The sequence below is a fragment of the Bubalus bubalis genome, chromosome 2 (assembly GCF_019923935.1).
Source record: "Bubalus bubalis isolate 160015118507 breed Murrah chromosome 2, NDDB_SH_1, whole genome shotgun sequence".
Taxonomy (NCBI): domain Eukaryota; kingdom Metazoa; phylum Chordata; class Mammalia; order Artiodactyla; family Bovidae; genus Bubalus; species Bubalus bubalis.
This window is the reverse complement of record NC_059158.1, coordinates 74,460,634-74,485,903: the sequence shown is the minus strand read 5'-3', so window position 1 is coordinate 74,485,903 and position 25,270 is coordinate 74,460,634. Positions and strand designations below refer to the sequence as shown.

The following is a 25,270-nucleotide window of genomic DNA, read 5'->3' as shown; positions in this document are numbered from 1 at the left end:
AATTAATGTTGCTAACTACTTACTGAGCTTGTATTTTTGTTTAAATCTAATGAATTTGCTTTGGTTTTAAAATTGTATATTAGCTGTATATAACGTCCAACCAGCTGATGCAAAGAGCTGACTCACTGGAAAAGACCCTGATGTTGGGAAACATTGAGGGCAGGAGGAGAAGGGGGTGACAGAGGATAAAATGGTTGGATGGCATCACTGACTCAATGGACATGAGTTTGAGCAAACTCTGGGAGATGGTGAAGGACAGGGAAGTCTGGAGTGCTGGGGTTCATGGGGTAACAAAGAGTCGGACACGACTTAGCAACTGAACAACAAGGAATTTATACCTAGATTTAAGATTATACAGATTAAGTAACACTGTGCTATCAATAATACGAATCAACACTGAGCTCCCTGAGAATTGATTTTCTTTATACGGAACCCACTCAGTTCTCAAGTTCAAGAGACTATCATACCAGTGCTCCTCCCAAGGCATTTATAGCCTCTATTGTTTCAGGTTTAAGGTACCAGGGAAACAAGCAACCAATCACAAAGGAGTGCCAACTGTGTTACAATAGTGAGGGGACTCTTGAAAATTCTAATGTTTGTCATTTTATTCCTGCCTTGTGAAAACACTGACAAATGAACAAAAGGCTCAGTCTAGGCCTGGATGTCTCACTGATGAAGCTGTGAGAGCTCTTGCCTCAATCAGCTAAACTCTTCAGGTCTTATTTTCCTCATTTGCAAAATGAAAGATTTAAACTAGACCGGTGTTCCCAAAAGCAAGAAGACTGTAGGTGCCACAAAGATGAACATTTTTTTTTTTTTTTACTAATTATGTGTCTAACACGTGCTTGAAAAAATTTTAACTAACACATAAAACCCAGTGGGATTTTACCGAGATAAGGCTAAATTTGTAATATTAAAGTTAAAAAAAATAAGTTAATTTTAAGGGGGAAAGAAAGGACACGTGGTATGCAGATATGGCAAAATTCATGAGGGTGGCTTGCAAATGAGTAAAACTGAAAAATGGCTGAACAAAATGATTTAAAATGACCTTTTAGATCCAAAATTCTGTTATAATAATCTTAAGGTTAAAGGGCCCCTTCACTGACCCCTTCATTGGGGTCAGGAAATTCAGAACAGCTTCTTTGGAGATTTTGGTATTCAAGCTTGAAGAGAATCTCAGAGAAACCTGGGGCTTTTTGATAAACTGAGCTCTTTACTGCTCTCTTATTCTCATTATAAATTTAACCTTAATAAACCTAAGTATTAGAGATCAAGTTGTTTCCTCTGTATTTGGAAATAATCTCTAGGCTCTTTTAACTTGACACCTCATGAAAACCCTCACACCATGCAAGGTGTACTTGCCTTTAAAAAACTACAAACCTCCTGTGTGCACTGAATTCATTTTGTAATTTCTCACCACATTGTCGCTTCACTTCACAAAGCCGTTGACTTAGATGGGTCCTGCTTTTGATCCTGAAGGCATGAAATCAAAGGCCTATTCCCTCCAGCCACTTCGCTGCCTCCTAACAGTGGCTGTAACTAGCGCAACAATTCTACAATTCCCTTTTATGTGCCATTTTACAGGTTTGCATTTGTGGTATGACTACAAATCAGCCAGACTGATTGATTCATAAACATACCAGAATGCATGCACCCAAATTAATGTTTTCCTTCAAATGAGCAATGTGCTAAAACATTCTGAATATCCTTTTTGGAGCCAGTTGAAATGAAAAATAGTTTTTTCTTATGACTATTCTTCTATTTCCATACCCTTTTAATCACTTGTTTTTCTTGTTCTTATACTACTGCTCTTCCCTCTACTCAATAATACAGTTAAATTTGTTGAGCGCCTACCATGTACCAGGCCTAAACATCCATATTTAATTTAGTTCTCAAAATAACCCTGTAAGGTGCTTACTTAAGCACCTTAAGGTTCCCTGTAAGGAAACAGACCGCAAGTTAAGGCATTTGCTTAGGGCAGAATGATAATTATTGCTCATTCAGTTCAGCTGGGTTCTAAGCGTGCTCTGGTACACAGCTCACATCCTCATCCCCCTCTGCCCATTCCTTCTCTCCCTGCCTGCTTCCAGTGCTCGCACCCTCGATGGCTCAAAGGGGAGCTCTGCTGACTGTGGCCTAGAACCAAGGCCCTGAGGACAAGGACATGTGACTGGAAACCATCTGAGCCCAGGTAGAAAAAGAGTGATCAGGAAACAGAACTCAGCTTTGCAGACTGCCTAGTTAATGAGTACAACTGCCTGAGCAGGTTCCTTCATCCTGTACTGCTAGACTTAAAATAGATCACTAGAAGCTGGAACCTCAAGTGATGGAGGGGAGGGAGACCCTAAATTTCTCTTCATGATCCAACTTACCTGTCCACAGGTAGGTGCTATAGAGGGAGCTGTACAATAAGACAAACACCAGAATTTGTCCAACAAAATTTTTTTCTTTAACAAAATTCCATATCATCATTCCAGCACAGACAACAGACTGAAGAAAAAAATGATAAAAAAAACACCCCAAATCAGTCATACTCACATGACTCATACTCATGTGTTTTATTCACAGCAACTATAATTATTCATTTAAAATTTTTGCTGAGCAATTAACTATTGCATCTTAGTTATACTAAAACAGTAAGTTTTATGATTAAAAACCTTTTTATACAGCACCTTTAACAATGTACATATTTAATTGAAACAGATAATGACAAGATTCTAAATCCTAAGCTTATATTTAGTAAAGGTTTACATAGAAAATGCTAAACTTCTTTCCAGTATAATTTGAGACATGCCAAGATTTAGCTAGAAAAGTAATGACAGGTAAATTTTTAATAATTCAATTACTTCTATTAAAAAATGCAAAGTTATCACCAACTGTCATTACAGTTGTCTTTTAGTATCCACAGAGGATTGGTTCTAGGACCCGTCCTTATCCCCTGACAGATAGATACCAGAATCCAAGTATACTCAAGTTCTTATACAAAATTCTATAGTATTTGCATACAACCTATGTACATCTTCCTGTATACTTAAAAAAATATTTTTTTAAATTGAAGGATAATTGATTTACAGAATTTTGTTGTTTTCTGCCAAATATCAACATGAATCAGCCATAGGTATACATATGTCCCCTCTCTCTTGAACCTCCCTCCCAACTCCCTCCCCATCCCACCTCAGAGAGGGTTGTTATATAGCCCCTGTTTGAGTTCCATGAGTTTCTGTATACTTTAAATCATCTACAGATTACTTATAATACTGAATACAATGTTAACGCTATGTAAATAGTTGTCGGCATATGGTAAATTCAAGTTTTGCTTTTTTGGAACTTTCTGGAAATTTTTTTTCTGAATATTTTCAATCTGTGGTTGGTTGATTCTGAGCATGTGAAACCTATGGATATGGAGGGCCAACTGTATTAGCCTCAACTTTATATAGTGCAAGAGCCAATGCAATATTTAATAAATTAGGAATAAATTAATTATGATCAAATTGCAACAACTGATTGCATTTGGTAAAAAACACTTTGATTTTATAACTGGAAAAACCTAACAAAGAAATTTTCTCCTCTATAGAAATATCAGTTCAGTCGCTCAGTTGTATCCGACTCTTTGTGACCCCATGAACCGCAGCACACCAGGCCTCCCTGTCCATCACCAACTCCCAGAATCCACCCAAACCCACATCCATTGAGTCGGTGATGCCATCCAGCCATCTCACCCTCTGTCGTCCCCTTCTCCTCCTGCCCTCAATCCTTCCCAGCATCAGGGTCTTTTCCAATGAGTCAGCTGTTTGCATATAATCAATGAGAAAAACATAGCTTTAATTATCTGTAGGTTTACTAACCTGAGCGATGAGTAAATTAGTTGTAAGCATATGAGGAAGCTGTTTATATTTCTTGCTCAAAAGAAGAATAGCCAAAGACCAGATCTTAAAGAGAGAGTTTCAAAAGTTATTCAGGTTTCTTAATCTTTGTAACTACTTATTAATTACTAATTTTTATTTTTAATGACTAATTACTTATTAGACTCTTTAAAGAATTCTTTTATCCTGGTTCAAAAAGGAACAGCAATATTTTATTATTTTAACCTTAGTTCCCAAAAGGGTATTAAGGTAAACTAATATCCAAAGTAAAATAAAGAGCATGGGGAGAACACCTTGACCAGGGCCATGTCAACTTTCCCTACCTTTGGTGGCTGGGGTGGGACATAGGTTCGCAGCCAACTATTCAGAAAAAGAGATGAGTGGGAGACGCAGTTATAATGCACTACCGTAAGTCTTCCCGTTTTGATTCCACCATATTGGCTCATGAGGTATCTAAATTCCAGGCTATCTTACTTCCAACAATACACGTCACCCTCCTTAAGATGAATTTTCCTGCATTCTTTACATTTAGAAGGATACATAATAGTTACCTAAATATGTTATTTGATTTCCTTCTTTCTTCTCACCTCGTTGTCAATCAAAAGTTATGTTGTCTCTCCCCCCTCCACCAAACTGCCTTCTTATCAGTGGGCATAGATTTTAAGAATATGTAACAGAAGCAAAATTTCTTAAAAACTATATTAATCACACATGTATTTGTTGCCAATGTATATATTCATCCTTATCTCCTTTGACAGCAAATATTCTCTTTTTTTAAGCCAGAATACTATTTGAATTCAATAGGCACTCAATCTATAAGATACTCTAGTTGCCAAGTGTATAAGTATTTAATATGGGCTAGATATATTCAAAAGTTTCATTAACATTAAATGGGTGTTTGGTCTTAATCCCAAAGGTCCCTGACAAAAACACAGTTCTACAATAGCTAGTATCTGCATAGTGATTCACCATTTGCAGAATGCTTTTTATATATATTGTCTCATGTAATCCTTAAAACAAACCATGGAAATAGGTGAAGTTATTATCTCTATTTTATAGATGAGAAAACTGAACCTTAGAGCAGTTAAGGTTACTCCACAGAGAAATACAGCTAGTTTGTGATAGGTGCATGCATGCATGCTAAGTTGCTTCAATAGTCTCTGACTCTTTGTGACCCTATGGACTGTAGCCCACCAGGCTCCTCTGTCCATGGGCATTCTCCAGGCAGGAATACTGGAGTGGGTTGCCATGCCCTCCTCCAGGGGATCTTCCCGACCCAGGGATGGAACTCATGTCTCTTATGTCTCCTGCACTGGCAGGTGGGTTCTTTACCATTGAGCCACCCAGGAAACCCCAGTTTGTGACAGCACGAGGAGTCAAGTCCAAGTCTGACTAAATCTCATGCCTTGTCTGTTATACAATTCTACCTCCCAAATGGAAAGGCAAAACTCAGAAGGCTGATACTACATTTTATGGGCAGGCTTCGGTTTTCTCTATTGTACAAGAAATTAGGTTTTTATTCCATAACTTTCTATTACCAAGCTATTTTCAGATTCACTCTGTGATTTTCGTTCATTTTTATACTGAATCATACTTACCAAGGAGACCAGGCTGATAATACTTATATCAAAACTAACATTCTGGATGGCATATGCCAGTGGCTTAGGGTCCATGGTGGGAAAAGTCAGTAACCAGGCAGAAACGTACATGATCGGTGCAGACACAAACGTGCTTATTACCATCCCTGAGGTTATCTGCCAAAATGAAATCAAACTGAGGAAGAGTCGCAGACTCAAACAATTCACATAAACTTTAGCCATAGCACACCAAGGCATTCTAAAATAAAAGTGAGAGTCCGTAAAAAGACATCACAGAATCCAACATGTTATCTAATAGCATATTCCCCTCTCTGAGCATTCTTAAACATAGTTAAGTTCCTTTGGCTCCTCTTTTAATCCATGCTCAATTTATATCTGCATATAACAAATACTAGAAATCCCACAGCTGATGGTTATTTTCTAGGTTCCGGAAAGTAAACCATATGAATCATCTACTTAAACTGATGACCAGTTTCTTTCCATACTATTTGATAAACTATAGGGCAATAAAAGCAATTTCAAAAAGAGAAAAATTACCATGCAAATATTCTACCGATTAAATAATGGAACTAATGGAACTTAAGTGAACAATTTAGTTCCTTCATGTTGTTTTCAAAAACATCCACTCTAATGCCGTGGCTAACGCATCCAGCGTGCTTGGACACTAGTTGGTGTGAACCAACTTAACTATTTATTGCAGTTGATTATGTGGTATTTTGCATCTGGTGGCTGGATTATCAATGAATAAAACAGATTTTCTCTCTCACATTTCAAAATTTACCCTTCTATAAATAGCCTTCAGGCTTAACTATAATTATAGCATTAAAATACTTGAAACTAAAAAGATGAATGAAAAAATTCAGGGCTGAATAAAGATCCCAGATTAAATAACTCTATTGTTACATGATGCCTCTTTATTTACAATGAGGCAGTTTCCAGATATCAAATTCTCATATAAGAATGTAGATTTCTGTGTTTCAAAAATTCATTTTTCTACTAACCAAACAATCAAACTTAGCAAGTAATATATACATACAATCTCTACTTCCATGTTGAACTGTGTTGCAAAGATAGCCACTCCTGGTGCTACAGGAAAGACACCATACAAAAACGCGTAATTTGACAAACTTGTGTGGTTTACTACACTGTCGTCCTTGTCCAAGAGTTCCACCATTTCTCTGCATAGAAGTGGCAGCACCAGGCTGAAGAAACAAGAAATACATCATTGCTTGATATCGAAGCATGCTGGTCCCCAAGTAATAAATTGCTCTAGTGAATTTGGCATTAGGTTCTTCTTCTGCCCAGAAGGTATCATTTTATTGAAAGAATCAAATATTCAACTTGGAGCTACTTAAAGTAAAACAATATTCTTTAAACATCAGGAATTAGGAAAAGAAACTCAGATTTTTTTGTGTTCTATGAATAATTTTCTTGCAAAAAATTTGTAAAATGTTGCAATTATACTGCTGTTACTTGCTTTCCATATTAGTTCATCACAATGTTAAAAAAAAAAAAAGACTCACAAGCTGAGTAAACTTGTTTAAAAGAAAATTACTAAACATTTTTTTGGGGGAAAAACCCCAGCTGACCCTTATTATGATCAGGGTTTTAAATGCTTCAGGTAATAACAGTGCTACTAAGTAGATTCTAAAAGGCAGTAGAGAAATAGGTATCTTACAATTAGTTTTTTATCTTTGTAAAGAAAAAAGGTTTAGCAAAGGGAACTATAATAACTGAGGTAGAGCAGAAGCTAGTTAAATCCAAATCTGGTGAAGAGTCAATTATGAAACAAATCCTCCAGGATTCCATAGAAACAGCATATCAAAAGTAGTGAATTAAAGGAGCTTTCCTTTAAAAAGAACAAAACCAAGGTTAATATTGTCACCACAGTACATACAGAGATGCTCTCAGATGGAGTCAAGAACCACTTTTATGTATTTTTATAATTAAAAGACAAAATTATGTAATAGGAATCATAGAACCAGAAAAAAAAATTTTAATGAGAATATTTAAATATTTTTAAGTAATGGTTGGTAATCACTGTCATTGTCAGAACTGTATTTACTATTGTGGCAAAACTAAATATTACTTTATTTCCAAGAGCATAAAACCACTATAAATAATCTTCAGAATTTATATTCATTTTTATTATTTTGAAAATATAGATACTATTTCCTATTGCACAGTTCTCATGAATTGTCTACAGAGGAGCTAAATTCAATAGTTAAATATGCCCTAAGTGCCTTGGGATCATCTCATAGTAAAATTATGTCACCTACACCAGGAAGTATAACTCCATGGCTAAAGAGCTAAAGAGGCTGAAGAACTATTAACTAAGGAGCTAAGAACTTTTCATTTGCAGGTTAGGATCAGATGGTTGATAATAATCAATACTACTGACATATCCATATTTAGAAAATTTAACCACCTTCAGAATTTTAGAATATTTCCCCTAAATTGATGGAATAAAGTTGTATGTTCAAAATTATTGCTTTCCTCATAGCCAAATCCCTGTGTTCAGATCCTCATGTTCAGCTACTTGGTCTTTTATCATCTGCTCTGGAGAAAGAAATGGCAACCCACTCCAGTATTCTTGCCTGGAAAATCCTGTGGACACAGGAACCCGGTAGGCTACAGTCCATAGGCTCACAAAGAGTCAGGTATGACTGAGTGACTTCACTTTCATAGCCAATAGGATTTTAATAGATTTAGAATACTCAGAAATCCTGAAAAATTCCCTTAAAACTATGATCAAACTAGGACCTTGGAAGGTATTAGGGAACATTACATAAAAGCTGAAGGGAAACCATAGTCTTTATTCTTTAACAGTAAAATAGAAAAAACAACCTGCACAGAAATGACTTTCCACAATCACCAATATCACATTTTCCTTTAAAACCATTCAATTAGGAGGGATTACTACTATCGAACTATTTAAAGGAGAAAATCCCAACAAATTGGCTAAATAAAGTAAGGCTTTCACAAAGTATAATTCCCAAGTAAATAAGTGAAACTTACAGTTTAGCTGTGATGAGAAGAATTAGTACAACAAATGCTGACTTCTTTAGTTTCTTTATTTTTCCTACCATTGTAAGACCAAGATAAAATAGAGCTGATCCAGAAAAAGAATTTGCAAGTCCATCAAGAAAATTTTCCATATATTCAGGCACCTTTTGATCAAGAATAAAATTGAAGGCAATGCCAATGAAGACCATAAATACTATTGGGTTCTGTAACACACGCAAAAGTCCAAGTCCCAAAATTTTCACTTTGTTTTGAGAAGCATTCTGAGTGTCTTTCCATTTCTGAATTTCACAGAAGATAAATCCTATAGGGTTTAACATCATTAGAGATATTGGTGCCACTAAGTAAATGTACTGGAGATATTCTGGGTATGTTGTTTGATATAAAGCTTCAACTGCAAAATACAAATTAAAATTGATTAAAAAATGACCACCACAGAAATATATTAATAAATTATGTATATAATATGTTCCTTGCTTAATTATAATATATTGTACATTAACCTAAATAGTGTAGAATGACTTCATTAGCTTAGTTTTGGAAAAATATATTTTAGTAAAGCTGAAAAGGAAGAAAAACACACTATATTAAATGACATAGTTTATAAGGCAATAATCAACTTTCAAAAATTTTTAGTTAAACTAATTTTTACTGTGTAGAGGCTAAGACTAGTCTCAAGAAAGGGGCAGAATTGTACAGGTCTTAAAACAATTTAAAGTTAAAATCTACTAACCAAATGTTTAAGTAGTCATAGCACCAAGGTGGTTGTTGGTTCTCTTGAGAGGAAGTTTCACTGACGTGATGAGGCAGAAATCAGAGGGCAGAGGAGAGAAATGGAGGAGAGAGGAGGAGACAACAGACTGAAAAATGAGGACTGATGTGATGGAGTCCAAGCTATACAGGAAAAGCAGTGAAGACAGGACATGGCTAACAGATAAAAAGCAGAGGGGCCAGAGACTGAAGGTTCCTGTGAAATCCAAGTAGGTGTAGTTGGAAATTTAGGAGATCACAGCAGGTCGGATAGTGAGCTACTGAATTTAGTGTTTCCCAGATGGCTAGGTCCAGGATGTGGCTATGGGAGTTGGCAGCTAAAATGCAGTAGAGGAAAACATCATTGAAGGTGAGGAGGTCAAGGAACTGAGAGAGCAGAGAGCTTGGTGGGTAGCTCACATGGATACTAATGTCAAACAAGATAATGGCAAAACTTGGGAGTAGAGGTGACGACAGAGAGCCAGCTATTAGTCTTCAGTGAATGAGGAACAACAATGAGGATGGGTGGTCTAGCAGGCAGCAGGGACCTCAAAGAAGCAGTGTGTACCGAAGAGCAGAGAATACTGTATGCACAGTGGTTGAGGATGCCAGTCCTGCCCACCCACTGCGCACGTGGTATGAAAGTGATGAAGAAATGAACAGCCTACACTGGAGAGGAAGGAACACCTTCAGGAAGGAAGCCCCATGAAGCTGCTGAAGAATTATAGATGGTAAAGTGGACCCAAGAAACGTTTCGAAGGGGGAGACAGTAAAGTCATGTCAATGTACATTTAACTAATGCAAATTCAACTACGCTTTCTTAGGAAAACAAAAGCTTCAATTTTCTTCTTCATACAGCATGTCCTCAACCACAAACTAAATACGTATTCACTGAAGAACAACGCTTGAGAAAGAATCTGGCTTTTAGACTTAAGAAAAATGTTACAATATACATGGAATATGTGTGCTGTATTTTGTGGGTGATTTGAAGGATTTCTCAGGGGTTCAATTGTACATGATGACTTTAGAATCTAACCACCGTATAAGATGAGTCTCCTTGATTCACGTGAGGGTTGGTGGCCTGGTCTTGGCTTGATCAGCACAACTTAAAGCCTTGCAGCTAGCAAACTGATCTCTAGGCACAGTTTTTGGCAATGAGTTATGAAATTATTCAACCTAATATATAAAAAGGTTGACTCATAAATGATTTTCAAGATGAGAGAGATAAAAAAGAGAACAGCCACAATCACTCACAATCACTTGCTTCATAAGAGAGGCAATCATGTGAAAAAATGTAAAAGATTAGGCTTCTCAATTTACATTAAGATAAAGTGACAAGGTAGGAAAATATATTTGTTTACATACTCAGGATACATGAGTTCAGTTAATGTCAAGTACATGTCCCATTAGTTATGTAATTGGATTATATAACCTTTAGAAGATCCTGTTCTCGTTAGCTAAAACCTACTTTTTATAAGATTCAATTCCCCTTTTCTCAGCGAAGCACATACAGAGGTCTCTAATATCTCTGAAATGCAGTAGTTAAACAAAACACATTTGATTACCTAAAATTTCACAAATTCTTTCCACTGATTTCCAAATTAGATATACTAGCTCTATAACTCAGTGGTTTTCTTTCATGTTTCTAAAGTTTCACCTTTTAAGTTTAAAAAAAAAATAAAAGCAGTACTTTTGATAACTATTTCTAGTTAGCTATAGTTTTGATTAGATAGTCTAACTCAAAGAGAAACCTTCCCACCCCACCCCCCAATTTTTAAAATAGAGTATATTTTAGAAAAGGCTTGTGTTTTCAATCTGAGCTTAAGAATTTCCCCAAGTAGCCAAAATAAAATTCATAAGGTTTTTCCTTTGAGAATGTAAAAGCACACAAAGTCCCTTAAGTTAATGTTTTTTAAAAAAAAAACAAACCCAGAAATGTATTTTCCTGGTACAGTAGCACTTAATCACCATCATATAATGGACTTCAGGTTGTTTTAAAAGTTCAAAGCGAATATGAGCAACAGTCTATTATCAAGGTCTAGCGCATTGGAGAAGGAAATGGCAACCCACTCCAGTGTTCTTGCTTGGAGAATCCCAGGGACAGGGGAGCCTGGTGGGCTGCTGTCTATGGGGTTGCACAGAGTCGGACATGACTCAAGTGACTTAGCAGCAGCAGCAGCAGCAGCCAATCACCAAATACTTTCTTCTTTTGCATTATCTTTTGTATTTGATTCCTACATGGAATCTTGATTCCTACTACTCCCACTAGTTAAAAATCTCAAAACTGGAAGTCCAGTGGTTAAGAATTCACCTTCCAATGCAGGGAGTGTGGGTTCAACTCCTGGTCAGGGAGCTAAGATCCCACATGCCTCCTGGCTAAAAAACAAAACATAAAGCTGAAGCAATACTGTAACAAATTGAACAAAGACTTTAAAAATGATCCACATCAAAAAGAAAATCTCAAAATTGGGCTACCTACTGTTTACCATCCTATATTCCTCTGGTTTTTCTTGACCATCCCCTCCATCCATTTTATTTGCTATTGACAATGTAACCTAAATCTTAAATTTCAAAAATTAAGATTTCCCCACAGCTCTCCCCACCCACAAGACCATATATAACATCTTTCTTTTGACATTCATCGTCCAGTCGCCACAGCTGGTTCCTTATTCATCCAGCTCATCTTTCACTATACCTTACTGCAAATCCTCCATCAGCCAATTTATATCACTGTTACACTGGATAAACACCAGGTTCATAATTACTAGTTCTATATGCTGAAATCACTGCAGATGGTGACTGCAGCCATGAAATTAAAAGACGCTTACTCCTTGGAAGGAAAGTTATGACCAACCTAGATAATATATTCAAAAACAGAGACATTACTTTGCCAACAAAGGTTCGTCTAGTCAAGACTATGGTTTTTCCTGTGGTCATGTATGGATGTGAGAGTTGGACTGTGAAGAAGGCTGAGCGCCGAAGAATTGCGGTGTTGGAGAAGACTCTTGAGAGTCCCTTGGACTGCAAGGAGATCCAACCAGTCCATTCTGAAGGAGATCACCCCTGGGATTTCTTTAGAAGGAATGATGCTAAAGCTGAAACTCCAGTACTTTGGCCACCTCATGCGAAGAGTTGACTCACTGGAAAAGACTCTGATGCTGGGAGGGATTGGGGGCAAGAGGAGAAGGGGATGACAGAGGATGAGATGGCTGGATGGCATCACTGACTCGATGGACGTGAGTTGAGTGAACTCTGGGAGTTGGTGATGGACAGGGAGACCTGGCGTGCTGTGATTCATGGGATTGCAAAGAGTCAGACACGACTGAGCGACTGATCTGATCTGATCTGATATGCTGATCATTATCCCCCAACATCTTGAAGTCTCTTCTTTCTTACCCAAATCTTGCCTACTATTTAAGGCCTGTCTCAGGTAACATTTCTTCCACCAAGTCTTCAGTCTATATCATGGATATCTCCTTCCCTGGATGGCTCTGGTACCTTGTTTCATATCAGTGCCACCTCAACAAATTCTGAGTTCCTTGAAGGCATCATTTTATAACCCCCAGTCCCAGCAGAGCACTAAGCAAATCTGAAAATACTTGCTGAATGGAATTAACATATCAGTGAATGTCAAAGGTTTCAGACAGACTATAAATGTATTCTGTAACCTAGCAATTTATACCTAATTGTTATCCATGAACCCGTTTCTTTTTATATCCAATGTTTTTCTTTTTTCATATTCTGAATATTTATAAAGCAGGTTACTATTGGGATATTTTAAGTCAGTTGAACAGGTATATGAAGGCAAAAGAAATACAGTCTAGTGCGAAAGCAAAAACTGGGAATAAATCCCTGTTAAATTACTAAAATAGGGTTCAATATGGGAATTTCAGTCCATTCTGCCATTCCTTTGCATAATGATTTAACATTTCATCTTCATCTATAAATAGATAGCTCTATTCATTACCAATCTGAATACAGTTTTTCAAATCTGAAAAAAAATGATTTTCAGTGACCCACATTAACAAATTAGATTTATAATCATTATATCAACTATTAAGTGCTAATTAATACTTAAAAATAAGGCTCTTGGGGGAGGGGAGAATCCCACTATGAGGAATTACTATATAGCCTTGAAGAACTAAGAGACAAAATTAGCCACCCACTGTGCCTCCCATTTTGATTCCTGCAGGTTTTCAGTCCCTAGCAAATAACACAAAGACCCAGACAAGATCATTCTATTATTTAATGGCTTATAGTTAAATGCTTCATTTCCTTTCTGTTTACAGCTCAAGCACTAGAGCATAATTATGATTAGTCGGGGTGCTTATGCTATCAGCATTGTTTGAAGAATAAATTATAGGACTTAACTATGCCCCATTAGTATCTTTTAATGACAGAGGCAGGGAACCATTCTGATTTGCTGAGATCAACATTTCACCTCAGTAGATTCCTGGCTTCTTCTCATACTCAGATTTCTTAAAGTACCTTTGAAAAGAATTTTTTCTTAAAATAGGAAGCTTCCTTTTTTAGTCTGCAATAATGAAATGTAGTATTCTGTCACTTGAGTACAGATAAATCATTTTGATGCCGTTTTACAGACCTTTATAATTGTCATAGAGAAAAAGGAAACATGACTCTCCTTTGTCTTTAATCATTAACTTATCCCTCTTCTTCTGAGTAACCTGTAAATTGGACCAATGTTGCAGATCAAATGCAGTCTTAAAAAGGACATTTCCTTTAAGCTGTGATGCTTATCTGTGAACAAGAGAGTGGGAATTCTTGGGAGCTGTCCAGTAACAAACAAAAGAATGGTCTTCTCTCTAGAGACAGTCTTCTCTGTTCACCCTAAGCATGGCCACAAGGCAGATGGGCATGAACAGAGATAATAAATCATCTCATCAGAGCAAATACATGGCCCTACAGTTCTGTACCACATCTTCCAATCTGCAGATATATGAGAAAACATTTATTGTCTATACTGTTGATTTCTAGTAAAGTTATTGTCTACAACCTAATGTTATAAGAGCTCTTATATTGTGATTTAAAAACAACAACAACAAAATAAAAACAAAAATTACAACTCAAAGTATGCAAGTATAATCATCAGGGAAAGTGGGCTAGCACCCTGATGGAAACATGATTATTTCTGGATTCACTGATTTAGTATGGGACATGAGAGAAGCAGCAATGAAAATGGTTGACTATATTTTTTACTTGGAGATTCTGCCTTAATATGAAAATGAATAAACTCATCTAATAGGTCTTTTGCTACTGCTCCTCATTTTATGAATTATTTTGAACAATGTAAAGATAAAGAAAAACTTTGATTCGATCTGAAAATAATATATCACAAGGGCTAGTTGGGCCTCCTAATGATTCGATGGGCATGTTATATAACTGTGTGGCATAAAAGCACACCCAGGATTTAAATCTAGTCACCTGTTAGCTGTGTGACCTGGGGCAAGACAATTAAATCTCTAAGTCTGCCTCCTTATTTGAAAATGAGGATAATAACATCTGCCCTACCTCAAATGAGATAAGTATATAAGTACTCTTGGAAAGTCACAAATATTACTTCTATTTAATTATGGGCTTACTCCTCTATGACGGCATGAAACTTATGGTTCATGTCTAAATTAAGATATAGCACTATTTATTATTTAACACTATGATACTTAGCCATTTCTAAAGTCCTTCCTTATATCATAAATACCTTGACAAACATACATTATTAATGCTCCTGAAGAGATGGACAACACATTAACTTTTTGCTCTTTTATTTCCAAAGTCTTTATTTAAATGCTTGGTTCAGCCTTAATTTTAAAATTCATTAACCTTCAAGGAACACCTATCTCGTTTCTGACTATTTACAGCTCAGTTATCTAACAGCCTAGTTTTTTCTCTTTCATAATCTCCGGCTTTACTCAGAGTGATTTAATTTCTAAGGTAAATCTCTATTTCTGGTGAATGTGAGATGGAGGAAAATGATAAACCGTATAGTCCTCCAGAATCCTTTCAGTGCCAGAGGTGAAATAACTTTTCTGGAGGGGGGATAGTTAAAAAGTAAGAAATTTGAAAGTTAATGGCAGATTTCAATTGTTCATTTCATTAAGTTTCATTTAGTTTCTGCCCAAAAGATATATCACCAGAGAGGCCTTCACTGAGCCTACCTCCCACCTCAAATAGCACCTCCTTATAAAATAACACTACTTTATTTTTATGGCCCTTGTAATTACCTGATATTATTTTTATTTTCCCATTAAAATGTAAATTCAATATGTACAAGAACTTTGTTCACAAGGATATTCCCAGCAGCTAGCATAGTCATTGGTGCTAACAGGCTCCTATCAATAAATGAAGGAAAAAAATGAATGACTATATTCATAATATTCAGATCCCTACATTATGATAAATGATCAAAGCACAACATAAACTTTAACATAAAGAATATTAAAGACTAGTTATTAAAGTACACTACACACATTGGTGGCAGTTTGGAAAACAGAATATGTTTCTAAGATATCTAAACAGTCTCAGTTGGTATGTTTACTATTTCATTAGGAAACATACACATGGAAACATAAAATTAGGCTGTTTAAAGAGTTGGAAATTTAAAGAAGGGAAAGTTGGAAAGGTTAAAAAAAAAACACATCATTTTGTTCTTAAACAAGAAATTAACTTCAACAAAAGTACACTGATATTTTGAATAACAAATTCAATAACAGGCATTAATGTAAAGTAATATATACTCTAAATGGTAAGAAAAATAGGGAAGGGAAAAAGTCCTTCATAAATTTCCACTGCTAACACCTAATAATGACTGTTTTTAAACAGGTGTATGCCTATGCTTTTTACGTAATTTAAATCAGAATCTGATCTCTTCTGGAAATTAAACTTCTTTCATATGTGACTGTGGAGAAGAAAAAGAATACTATTAGAGGGCTCAAAGTTTATTTGGATATGACCATTTATTTTAAGTAGATGTTTGAAGGTGCCTCAAACTCTGAAAAAATATATAATCCAATTAACTTAAGACATATTTAAGAAAAAACACAAAAGATTTCTTAGATACCAGAATGAGGTATAAACCGCTAACACAGTCAAAAGATTCAAGGTAAAGGCTTACATTTTATTACCTCCTAAAACACCTGAAATTTATTAAAACTTAAAAAATAAAAAATAACTTACCTATAGGATATCCCAATGCAAAGTCATTACTTTGTGTAGCAAAAATAGGAAATAGTCCGGCTTTGCTAAATCGACTATCGGGACTGGCAACCAATAACGTTAATATACATACAACGAAAAATACAGAAGCTTTGGCAATTAAGATACTGTATAGAAAAGACCAATCCACATTAGAAAAATTAAGTACGACCATGTTTTTGAATAGTAAAGCTGGAAGTGCAAATCTGGAGACAAAATTTCCCAGTCCTTTTGCTTGTGTTGATGTTATAACATTGGCCCTTCCTGCTATGTAGCCACAAAGGACTATGCCAAAGCATTCTAGTAAGGCTGGAAAAAGCCTTGTTATTGACATTGAAGGTGGGTCATTAGTGGAATTAAATCCATGTGTAACTGGTGAGGACAAAGTCTTGGTCATATTGACTGCAAGGGTTAAGTTCTTGGCAGGTATATCGGAAAAAGAATTCATTTTCTTTCACCTTCCAACTCCAACCAGAGCTCTGAAAAGAAAGGAAGAAAGATTCTGTGTGAAATCAACAAGAAGAATTCTAGTTGCAAGGATACACTGGCAAACCTAAATTTATTAAATGGCCAAATAAATACACAAAATTTTTTTCAACTACCATCATAGAAAAATACAATGAAGAGAAAAAAAAGGGTGGGAATGTCTGCTAACAACAACCTCTTGACTCTCAAAGGTGAGTCAGCTCAAAATATTTATGTCTTATATTCAGTAAAAGATACGAGTAAAATAACATCCACAAATATCACAGCTGCAATGATGCCCTGTGGTTCTCTCCAGTGATCCAGACTCAAGCTCCGCCTGGTGGATAAGAGCATGGGGCCCACAGAGTCTCTGCTGAATGTCCACTGCAGCCAAATTGTCCAGAAATTTCAGAAGTTCTCAGGGCTACATCAAGGAGTCACAATGGACAGGAAGGTCCTTTCCAGCCTGCAGAAGATCTTGAATATAGGATAGGAAAAAGAATATAATAAAATATCACTAATTAACTTTGAACCAGTAACTTCTGTGCCTCACTTTCCTCATGTGTGAAATGGCGATAATAGGACCTACCTCATAGGAACTCGATATTATTCAATATCAAGTCCTTATAACCACATTTGCTACAAATAAATCACTTAACAAAAGTTAAATATAACTTGGTGGCATATAAGAGAGAGAATGAAGGAAAAAATGATGGCCTCCCACCTACCTAGTCTTCGTTCCTTTTACACCAGAAACACACATTGGCTGTCCTGAATGCTCCATAGCGGCACTGAATGTGCCCTTGAGCACCACAGGGACTTTGCACATCAAGTTCACTCTAAAATATTCTCTTCCCTAACCACCTACCATTCTCCACACAACAACTACCCATCCTTTGAATTGTATGCAAATCAATTCAGGAGTTGTTGTAGGTAAGGCTCCTCTAACACTATACCCAGGCAAGAAGCCTTTCTCAAGTAGAATCATATTCCTTAACTTTAGGCCACTTTTCTCAGTTTATTAGACTGTGCATTTGAGTGACTATGTGATTTATGTCTGTCTCCTTCACCGGACATTAAGTGCCATAGAAGCAAGGACTGTGCATGCTTTTGTTTCTTCCTAATGCTGAGCACAGTGCCTGAAGATTAAGGCACATAGGAGATTAAGAGACGAAAACAATTACCTGCTCTTGTATAAACCCTTCACTCTTAGGTGGATCAATGGTCTCTCTTAGGAACTGTCTACTTCATGGACAGAATCTTGTTTTTCTCTGAATGCTAAGTATTCTAAGTTTTTTACTATATATAGCAACAGGCCCAAGACCACAAAATGTGCTCTAAAATGTTCTAAAAGCTGTTCATACAATGTTAAAGAACACAAAATGTCTTGCAAAATGTTCTAAAGATGTTCAGAAAATGCTAAAGCAAGGAAAACTTTATGTTAACATGACAATACTTAGCAGACTTTCTTCTTGTAGCCAGGGACACATTAGATTTGAACAACTCTGTAACTAATCAGCTTTTATTAGTAACTAGAAGTTAATATAGAGACCATTGCCAATTCCTAAGGGATTATTATGGGTAAACCATCCAAAGTAACCTTATATAACATAAAAAGTAAAACAGCTTATGCTTCCTGAAATGTACAATGCCCAGGGTTAAATTCTTAAACACCCATCTAACATTAAGGACTCAGATGGCAGGCCAGAAACCAACAACAACTGATCCAAGGGGGTGTGGATGAGATAATTTTCTCTGAGCTACCCTAGTATAAGCTGAATTCATTTAAAAACATGTTTAAATCTGGATCAGGACAAGTTATTTTCCTACTAGGATTAGATAGGAGTGGTCAATATACACAAAACCTGTAATACTCACACATACTTGAAGTCTACCAAATAAGCATCAGATTATATCCTGGGAAAGCTACTGATTGATACAGGTAGTCATAACGGAAGTAAGGAGCTGGTAAATGAGTGAACTAAAGTGTTAAACATTCAGAGCCCCTGAGAGATGTGGATTTGAAAAACTAGTGCTAAGATTAAAGTGATAAACTACTCCAGTCTTCTGTTATTTTTTAAAAGTTCCCTATATTTCTTTGCCTGGACTAACTTACACTTCTCACTGCCCCTTATTTGTACCAACCACACTTGCATGTCAATTTATTCCAATAATTTTTAAACCAACAGTTTTAAGTAAATTTGCAGTTGTTCAGTGAAGAGTCAAATGGCCCGAACCCAATTTGGGGCCTATCGCTTATCAACTCCTTGGGCAACTAAGCCTGTCTGCACTTCAGCTTCTTCAACTGTAAAATGAGAGTAAAAATCTCCTTAGACAGATATTGTGAGGACTGGAGATTTTATACACAGCTTATTATAGTAGCTTTTCACAAAGTAGACCTTCAAGAAATGATAATAACAGCTATTGGGAGTTGTGTGTCCTAATAATAACAAGAATGGTAGTAAATTAAATACAATTAATTGTTCTATGCCAATTCTTCAAACATACTTGGTATTAAAGAGCCTTCAACTAAAACAGAGGGATGGGATAGATTATAAGGTCATCAGTTTTTGTTTTATACCAAACAACTAAGGGGAGTTTAAAAATTTAGTTTGATCTTAGTTGTTAACAGGGAAGGGAAAGTTCTTTAGTTCCCTCTAGGTGATGGTCATATAGTTGTAGCCATGTCCAGGTTTAACTTTCAGTTAGTCAAAAATTAAGAGAAAAACTTTGAAAAGTAATCTTCCCTTTCCCATGAAGCTTCTTTTAATGTTCCTTGATATTATAAAAGCAATATCTGCTAATTGAGGGGCAATCAAAATAACCAAAAAGGACTTAGAAAGTTTTATGTCATCTTAATTTTTTTTCCTCCAACAGGAAGAAAATAAACTTCCTAAAGCATTCTTTTAAAATAAACAGGAGCCACAGGAATGGAAGTATTTTTTAAAAATCGCATCCAGTCTTTTCATCTCCTTAAAAACCAATGCTTGTTAAAGAACAAAAAGTTGGCTTGTCACAGAAAAAGACCACTCACTGGGACGGGAGCAGACAAAACCTATACACTAGCCACTTCTGGTCACTCATGATTTAGATAACAAGGAGGAACCACTGACACTGTAAACTGCTATTAAGTGAAAATCGGGAGGAGGGTTCTGACTGGTTTCAAAGAGAAAGCTTTAAAACCTTAGGCTGTCTATTTCTCAAACACCCAATATCCTTTATCGGGTGGGAAAAACGTAATACAGTGTTGCACCATTCAAGCACTTTCCAACATCAACACTCACACCAACCACCCACTCCCACCTACTTGCAGGGGACCAAATGTCCTCCCTAGAGACCCAGGGTGGGGAGGGCTGAGCGCTGCATCTTGCCTTGTCGGCGGTGACAGACTTTGGCCCTCTAAGATAAGGATGTAGAGAATCCCTAATCAAACAGGCCGCCCAAAGAACAGCTGCCACCCAATGCCTGGGAAGGCAGCAGTGGAAGTGTTCGGGATAAAAAGTTGGACGGTCAGCTTTCCCGGGGCATGGTAGTCACATCGCAAGGTAAGTGAAATGCTCCTAAAAGGGGTAAGGGAGACAATTTGGTGCAACGCTCCAGGTACCTGGGCACAAACTCCCAGGATGGCATTCGCTGAGGCCACCCCCCAGAATAATGGGAAGAGTCAGAACGATATGGTGGATGCACGTACAGTGAGGCGCTCCTCAAACTGGGGGATGGCAGATCTGTCACCAAAGGGGACAGGCCGCCCCTTCCCCTGCCTAAGTCTTCCCGGGTGGACCGCACGTCCTAAAGGCAGGCGCTGCGGGGCAGAGGCGGGCAGGCGCAGGCAGCGGACTGCGGGCCTAGGCGCTGCTCACCGGCTCAGACTGGAGGAGCGAGAGCGGGGGCACCAGGGGTCCGCAAAGGAATGGGACCGCGCAGGTCGGCGCCCCAGGGGCCCATCTCACCTGCTACGTCTGCAGCCCTGGGGCCGCGGGAGAAGGGAGTCGATGCTCGAGGTGGACCAAGCAGGGAGGAAATCACCGTCATTTCCCACCCACAGCCCGCCTAACAGAGAGCTGCCGGCTGCCGGGGTCAGGCTACAGCAGCTCAGTCACGTTCCGAGAAAGTGAGGGGCTTAGTAAGCTGGGACCAGGTCAACTCCTCCCCGTGCCGCCCCGCCCCGCCCCTCCTTTAAGCCCCGCCCCGGCCAAGGGAACCCCGGAGCTGTGCGGGCCCCGGCCCCGCCCTTTCGCTCCGCCCCCGACCGCCGAGAGGCGGAGGCCCCTGGTTCTCACCCACGTCCCCTCCCCCCTCCCGCTCCTCTCCCCACGCCTACTGCGAGCCGCTAGAAGCCGGCGGCAGGACTTCCGGCCGCTCGGCTCCCGCAAAATGGCGGCAGCTGTGGGGGCTTTGTGGTTTTTCTTTCCCCTAAATTCAGGTGCAGAAGCCTCTCGTCTTTCCGCCTGACCCCAGCCTCGTGTGGTCTGCCTAGCCCTCTCTCGATTAGCCTAGTCATTTATATAGTTCAGTTTAAAAACAAGGTCTTAAAGAGTCAGAATCGTGGGTCAAACTCCTGCCTTTCACCTTTCCCAAGGCAGTGTGACTTTGACCTTCCTAGATCAGAGACTAAAATGTAAAGCTTTTTATTCTGTTTGGTGGTGGTGGTTTAGTCTACAAGTCCTGACTTTTGCGATCCCATGGCCTGTAGCCTGCCGGGCTTCTCTGTCCATGGGAGTCTCCAGGCGAGAACACGGGAATGGGTTGCTATTTCCTTCTCCAGAGGATTTTCCCGACCCAGGAATCGAACTCGGGTCTCCTGTATTGCAGGCAGATTCTTTGCCGACTGAGCCATGTTGTGTTTGGTTTAGTAAATAAGCACCCAGTCGCTGACTTCTTGTGTTTCTATTGTGGGTTGAACCATGCCTACCCCCTCAGTGTACTGAGAGAAAACTGATGTATTTGTGGAAAACTTAACAGAGCAGGAACTGAAGATACAGGAAAATAATGCGTTCTGCCCTGTTCTCCTCATTTCACCCCTTGTTCTCTATCTTAACTTTTAACAGCCATCCTGTTTTGCCTAGAACCTGGCTACTTTTTTTTTTTTTTTTAATCTGACTATATCTCAAAGCTGAAAGGATTTATTTAGAAAGTTTGGAGATGAATTCAATGGAATATTTATTGAGCTTTGACTTATAGCGAAAAACTGGAAGATAGCCCTGGACATGAAAGGTAGGGTGAAACTCTAGGAAGTTTCTTAGGTTGGCCTTGGACTTTGGACCATGTCCTCTGACCACAATAAAACCATTAATTTTTTTTTTTTTCCATGAGAACATGTCTTAGTGATTACACTAATTTTGGATATGCAATCTGGAAGCTTTCCCAGGGTAAGTTAAAAGACTGAAAGCAAGAAAAACAGATGACTTTGGGGAAAAAAACAAGCCAAGAGGAAATAAAAACTCCGGGGGGGGGGGGGGGGGGTAATGAAAAGAATGAAAAAGACCTGAGAGACATTACAAAAGAACTGTTAGGACTGGATTATTGATACGGCTGAGAAAAGGAAGGAGATAATGAACCTAGGTATTTGCTCATCCATTACAATAAAGAAAGTGAAGAAGAACTAAAGTTCCTCTTGATTAAAGTGAAAGAGGAAAATGAAAAAGTTGGCTTAAAACTCAACATGCAGAAAACAAAGATCATGGCATCTTTGCCCATCACTTCATGGCAAATAGATGGAGAAACAGTGGCAGACTTTATTTTGGGGGGCTCCAAAATCACTGCAGATGGTGACTTCAGCCATGAAATTAAAAGACGCTTACTCCTTGGAAGAAAAATTATGACCAACCTAGACAGTATATTAAAAAGCAAAGACATTTTAGCCAACAAAGGTCCATCTAGTCAAAGCTATGGTTTTTGCAGTGGTCATGTATGGATGTGAGAGTTGGACTGTGAAGAAAGCTGAGCACTGAAGAATTGATGCTTTTGAACTGTGGTGTTGGAGAGGACTCTTGAGAGTCCCTTGGACTGCAAGGAGATCCAACCAGTCCATCCTAAAGGAGATCAGCCCTGGGTATTCATTGGAAGGACTGATGTTGAAGCTGAAACTCCAATACTTTGGCCACCTGATGCGAAGAGCTGACTTATTTGAAAACACCCTGATGCTGGGAAAGATTGAAGGTGAGAGAAGGGGACGACAGAGGATGAGATGGTTGGATAACATCACCGACTCAATGGACATGAGTTTAAGTAAACTCCAGGAATTGGTGATGGACAGGGAAGCCCATCATGCTGCAATCCATGGGGCTGCAAAGAGTCGGACACGACTGAGCGACTGAACTGTACTGAACTACAATAAAGTAAAGGAATAAAACTAGGGAAACTCTTAATACCCTTACTAGTTGTAAGTCTCCACCCTTTCCTATCATTCTATTACCTGAAGATGAAGAAATGTTTCAAGTGAGGGAAGTGGTTACAGAAGATAATGAATTTGGTTTTAGGCCTAAAATCTAAAATCTTAAGAAAGTTAGTCTCCTCTCTTGAAGAAGTTATCACCTTCATTTGAGGTCCTGGAGATTAAGTAAGTCATTGGTCTAAGAACAGCCAGCAAGAGAATGGAAATCTAGTGCTCACTGTTCAGAACTAATTGCTCATGAAAGTGTCAGCACCTGTAAGATTGCTAGGAGACACCGGAAGAGAAAACAGAAACTGAAGACAGAGAAAAAACACAGCAAAGATGTGGTTTGGAGCCAGCTGCACAGAGTGGACAAGTTTTCCGGTACTAGCAGCTGGCCGGGGGACAATGGCTAGGAAAAAAGTGTTTACAGAGAGGAAGGACTTCATCAAAAATCATTCTTAGATAAGCATTTACTGATGAATGCCATAAGGTAAACTTTTAATTCTATTATCATGTCTTCTAGTCATTCTGTGAGATGCTGACCTATATGTAATATTAACTGAAAATAGGAAGTGAAAAGCACAACACCTCAGATAACTTGTTTAACACTTTACTGTAAATGTATCACTTTTTCCTATGCATATAAAAATCAGTAAAGAAAAGTAAGGTTATACAATACACATTATTTTTCATACACATGATTTTTAGTAATCTTTTTCATTTAATAATATTTAACATTTTTATGCATAAATATAGATCTCTATCATAACTTTCAACACCTACTGAATATTCCCTATTGAAAAGTTGAGGATTATCTCCCTTAAAATTCTTTGAACTTTCTCTCTTTGGACTCTGGACCATCCATAGTGTCTAATCAAAGATAAGTAAAGAAGAGGAAGATAAAACAGTAGAAGTGTTCAGACTGACTTACAATGTGTTGTTTGAAGTCACTACTGTGGGCGAGAATCCCTTAGAAGAAATGGATAAACCCGCAGAATCAACAAAAGGGTGCAATTTCAAAAACGACAAATCTCAAAAACAACAAAAGGGTGCAATCTCAAAAATGACAGAAAGATTTCTATTCATTTCTTAGGCAGACCATTCAATATCACAGTAATCAAGTCTAGGCCCCAACCAGTAATTCTGAAGAAGCTGAAGTTGAACTGTTCTATGAAGACCTACAAGACCTTCTAGAATTAACACCACAAAATGATGACCTTTTCATCATAGGGGACTGGAATCCAAAAGTAGGAAGTCAAGAGATACCTGGACTAACAGGCAAGTTTGGCCTCGAGGTACAAAATTAAGCAAGGCAAAGGCTAATAGTTTTGCCAAGAGAATGCACTGGTCATAGCAAACACCCTCTTCCAACAACACAAGAGAAGACTCTATACATGGACATCACCAGATGGTCAACACCGAAATCAGATTGATTATTTTCTTTGCTACCACAGATGGAGAAGCTTTATGCAGTCAGCAAAAACAAGACTGGAAGCTGACTGTGCCTCAGATCGTGAACTCCTTATTGCCAAATTCAGACTTAAATTGAAGAAAGTAGGGAAAACCACTAGGCCATTCAGGTATAACCTAAATGAAATCCCTTATGATTATACAATAGAAGTGACAAATAGATTCAAGGGATTACATCTGATAGAGTGCCTGAAGAACTACGGACTGAGGTTTGTGACACTGCACAGGAGGTGGTGATCAAAGCCATTCCCCCCAAAAGATATGCAAAAAGGCAAAATGGTTGTCTGAGGAGGCCTTACAAAGAGCTGAAAAAAAGAAGAGAGGCTAAAGGCAAGGGAGAAAAGGAAAGGTATACCTTCCCAAAAGGAAATATATTTGAATGCAGAGTTCCAAAGATAGCAAGGAGAGATAAGAAAGCCTTCGTAAGTGAGCAATACAAAGAAATAGAGAAAAACAATAGAATAGGAAAGACTAGAGATCTCTTCAAGAAACTCAGAGATACTAAGGGAACATTT

The 25,270-nt window shown here is 38.0% G+C and overlaps 1 protein-coding gene across 6 annotated transcripts in view; it reads right to left on the bottom strand.

The window, feature by feature from the left end:
* GPR155 (G protein-coupled receptor 155) overlaps positions 1-21,056 on the bottom strand; it is a 41,432-nt gene extending 20,376 nt beyond the window's left edge. The window contains exons 1-8 of one of the 6 annotated variants that reach the window (XM_025274635.3): positions 20,860-21,054; positions 17,106-17,386; positions 16,427-16,923; positions 8,480-8,879; positions 6,498-6,663; positions 5,462-5,617; positions 3,846-3,929; positions 2,373-2,490 (exon numbers count right to left, since the gene is read on the bottom strand). In XM_025274635.3, coding sequence (XP_025130420.2) covers positions 2,373-2,490; positions 3,846-3,929; positions 5,462-5,617; positions 6,498-6,663; positions 8,480-8,879; positions 16,427-16,892 — 1,390 coding nt within the window. In that variant the 5' untranslated portion in view covers positions 16,893-16,923; positions 17,106-17,386; positions 20,860-21,054. Of the gene's footprint in view, positions 1-2,372; positions 2,491-3,845; positions 3,930-5,461; positions 5,618-6,497; positions 6,664-8,479; positions 8,880-16,426; positions 17,387-20,859 lie in introns of all 6 variants that reach the window. The other 5 variants (XM_025274637.3, XM_044933566.2, XM_044933563.2 and 2 more) reach the window with 5 other exon arrangements.
* Positions 21,057-25,270: the final 4,214 nt, after the last annotated feature.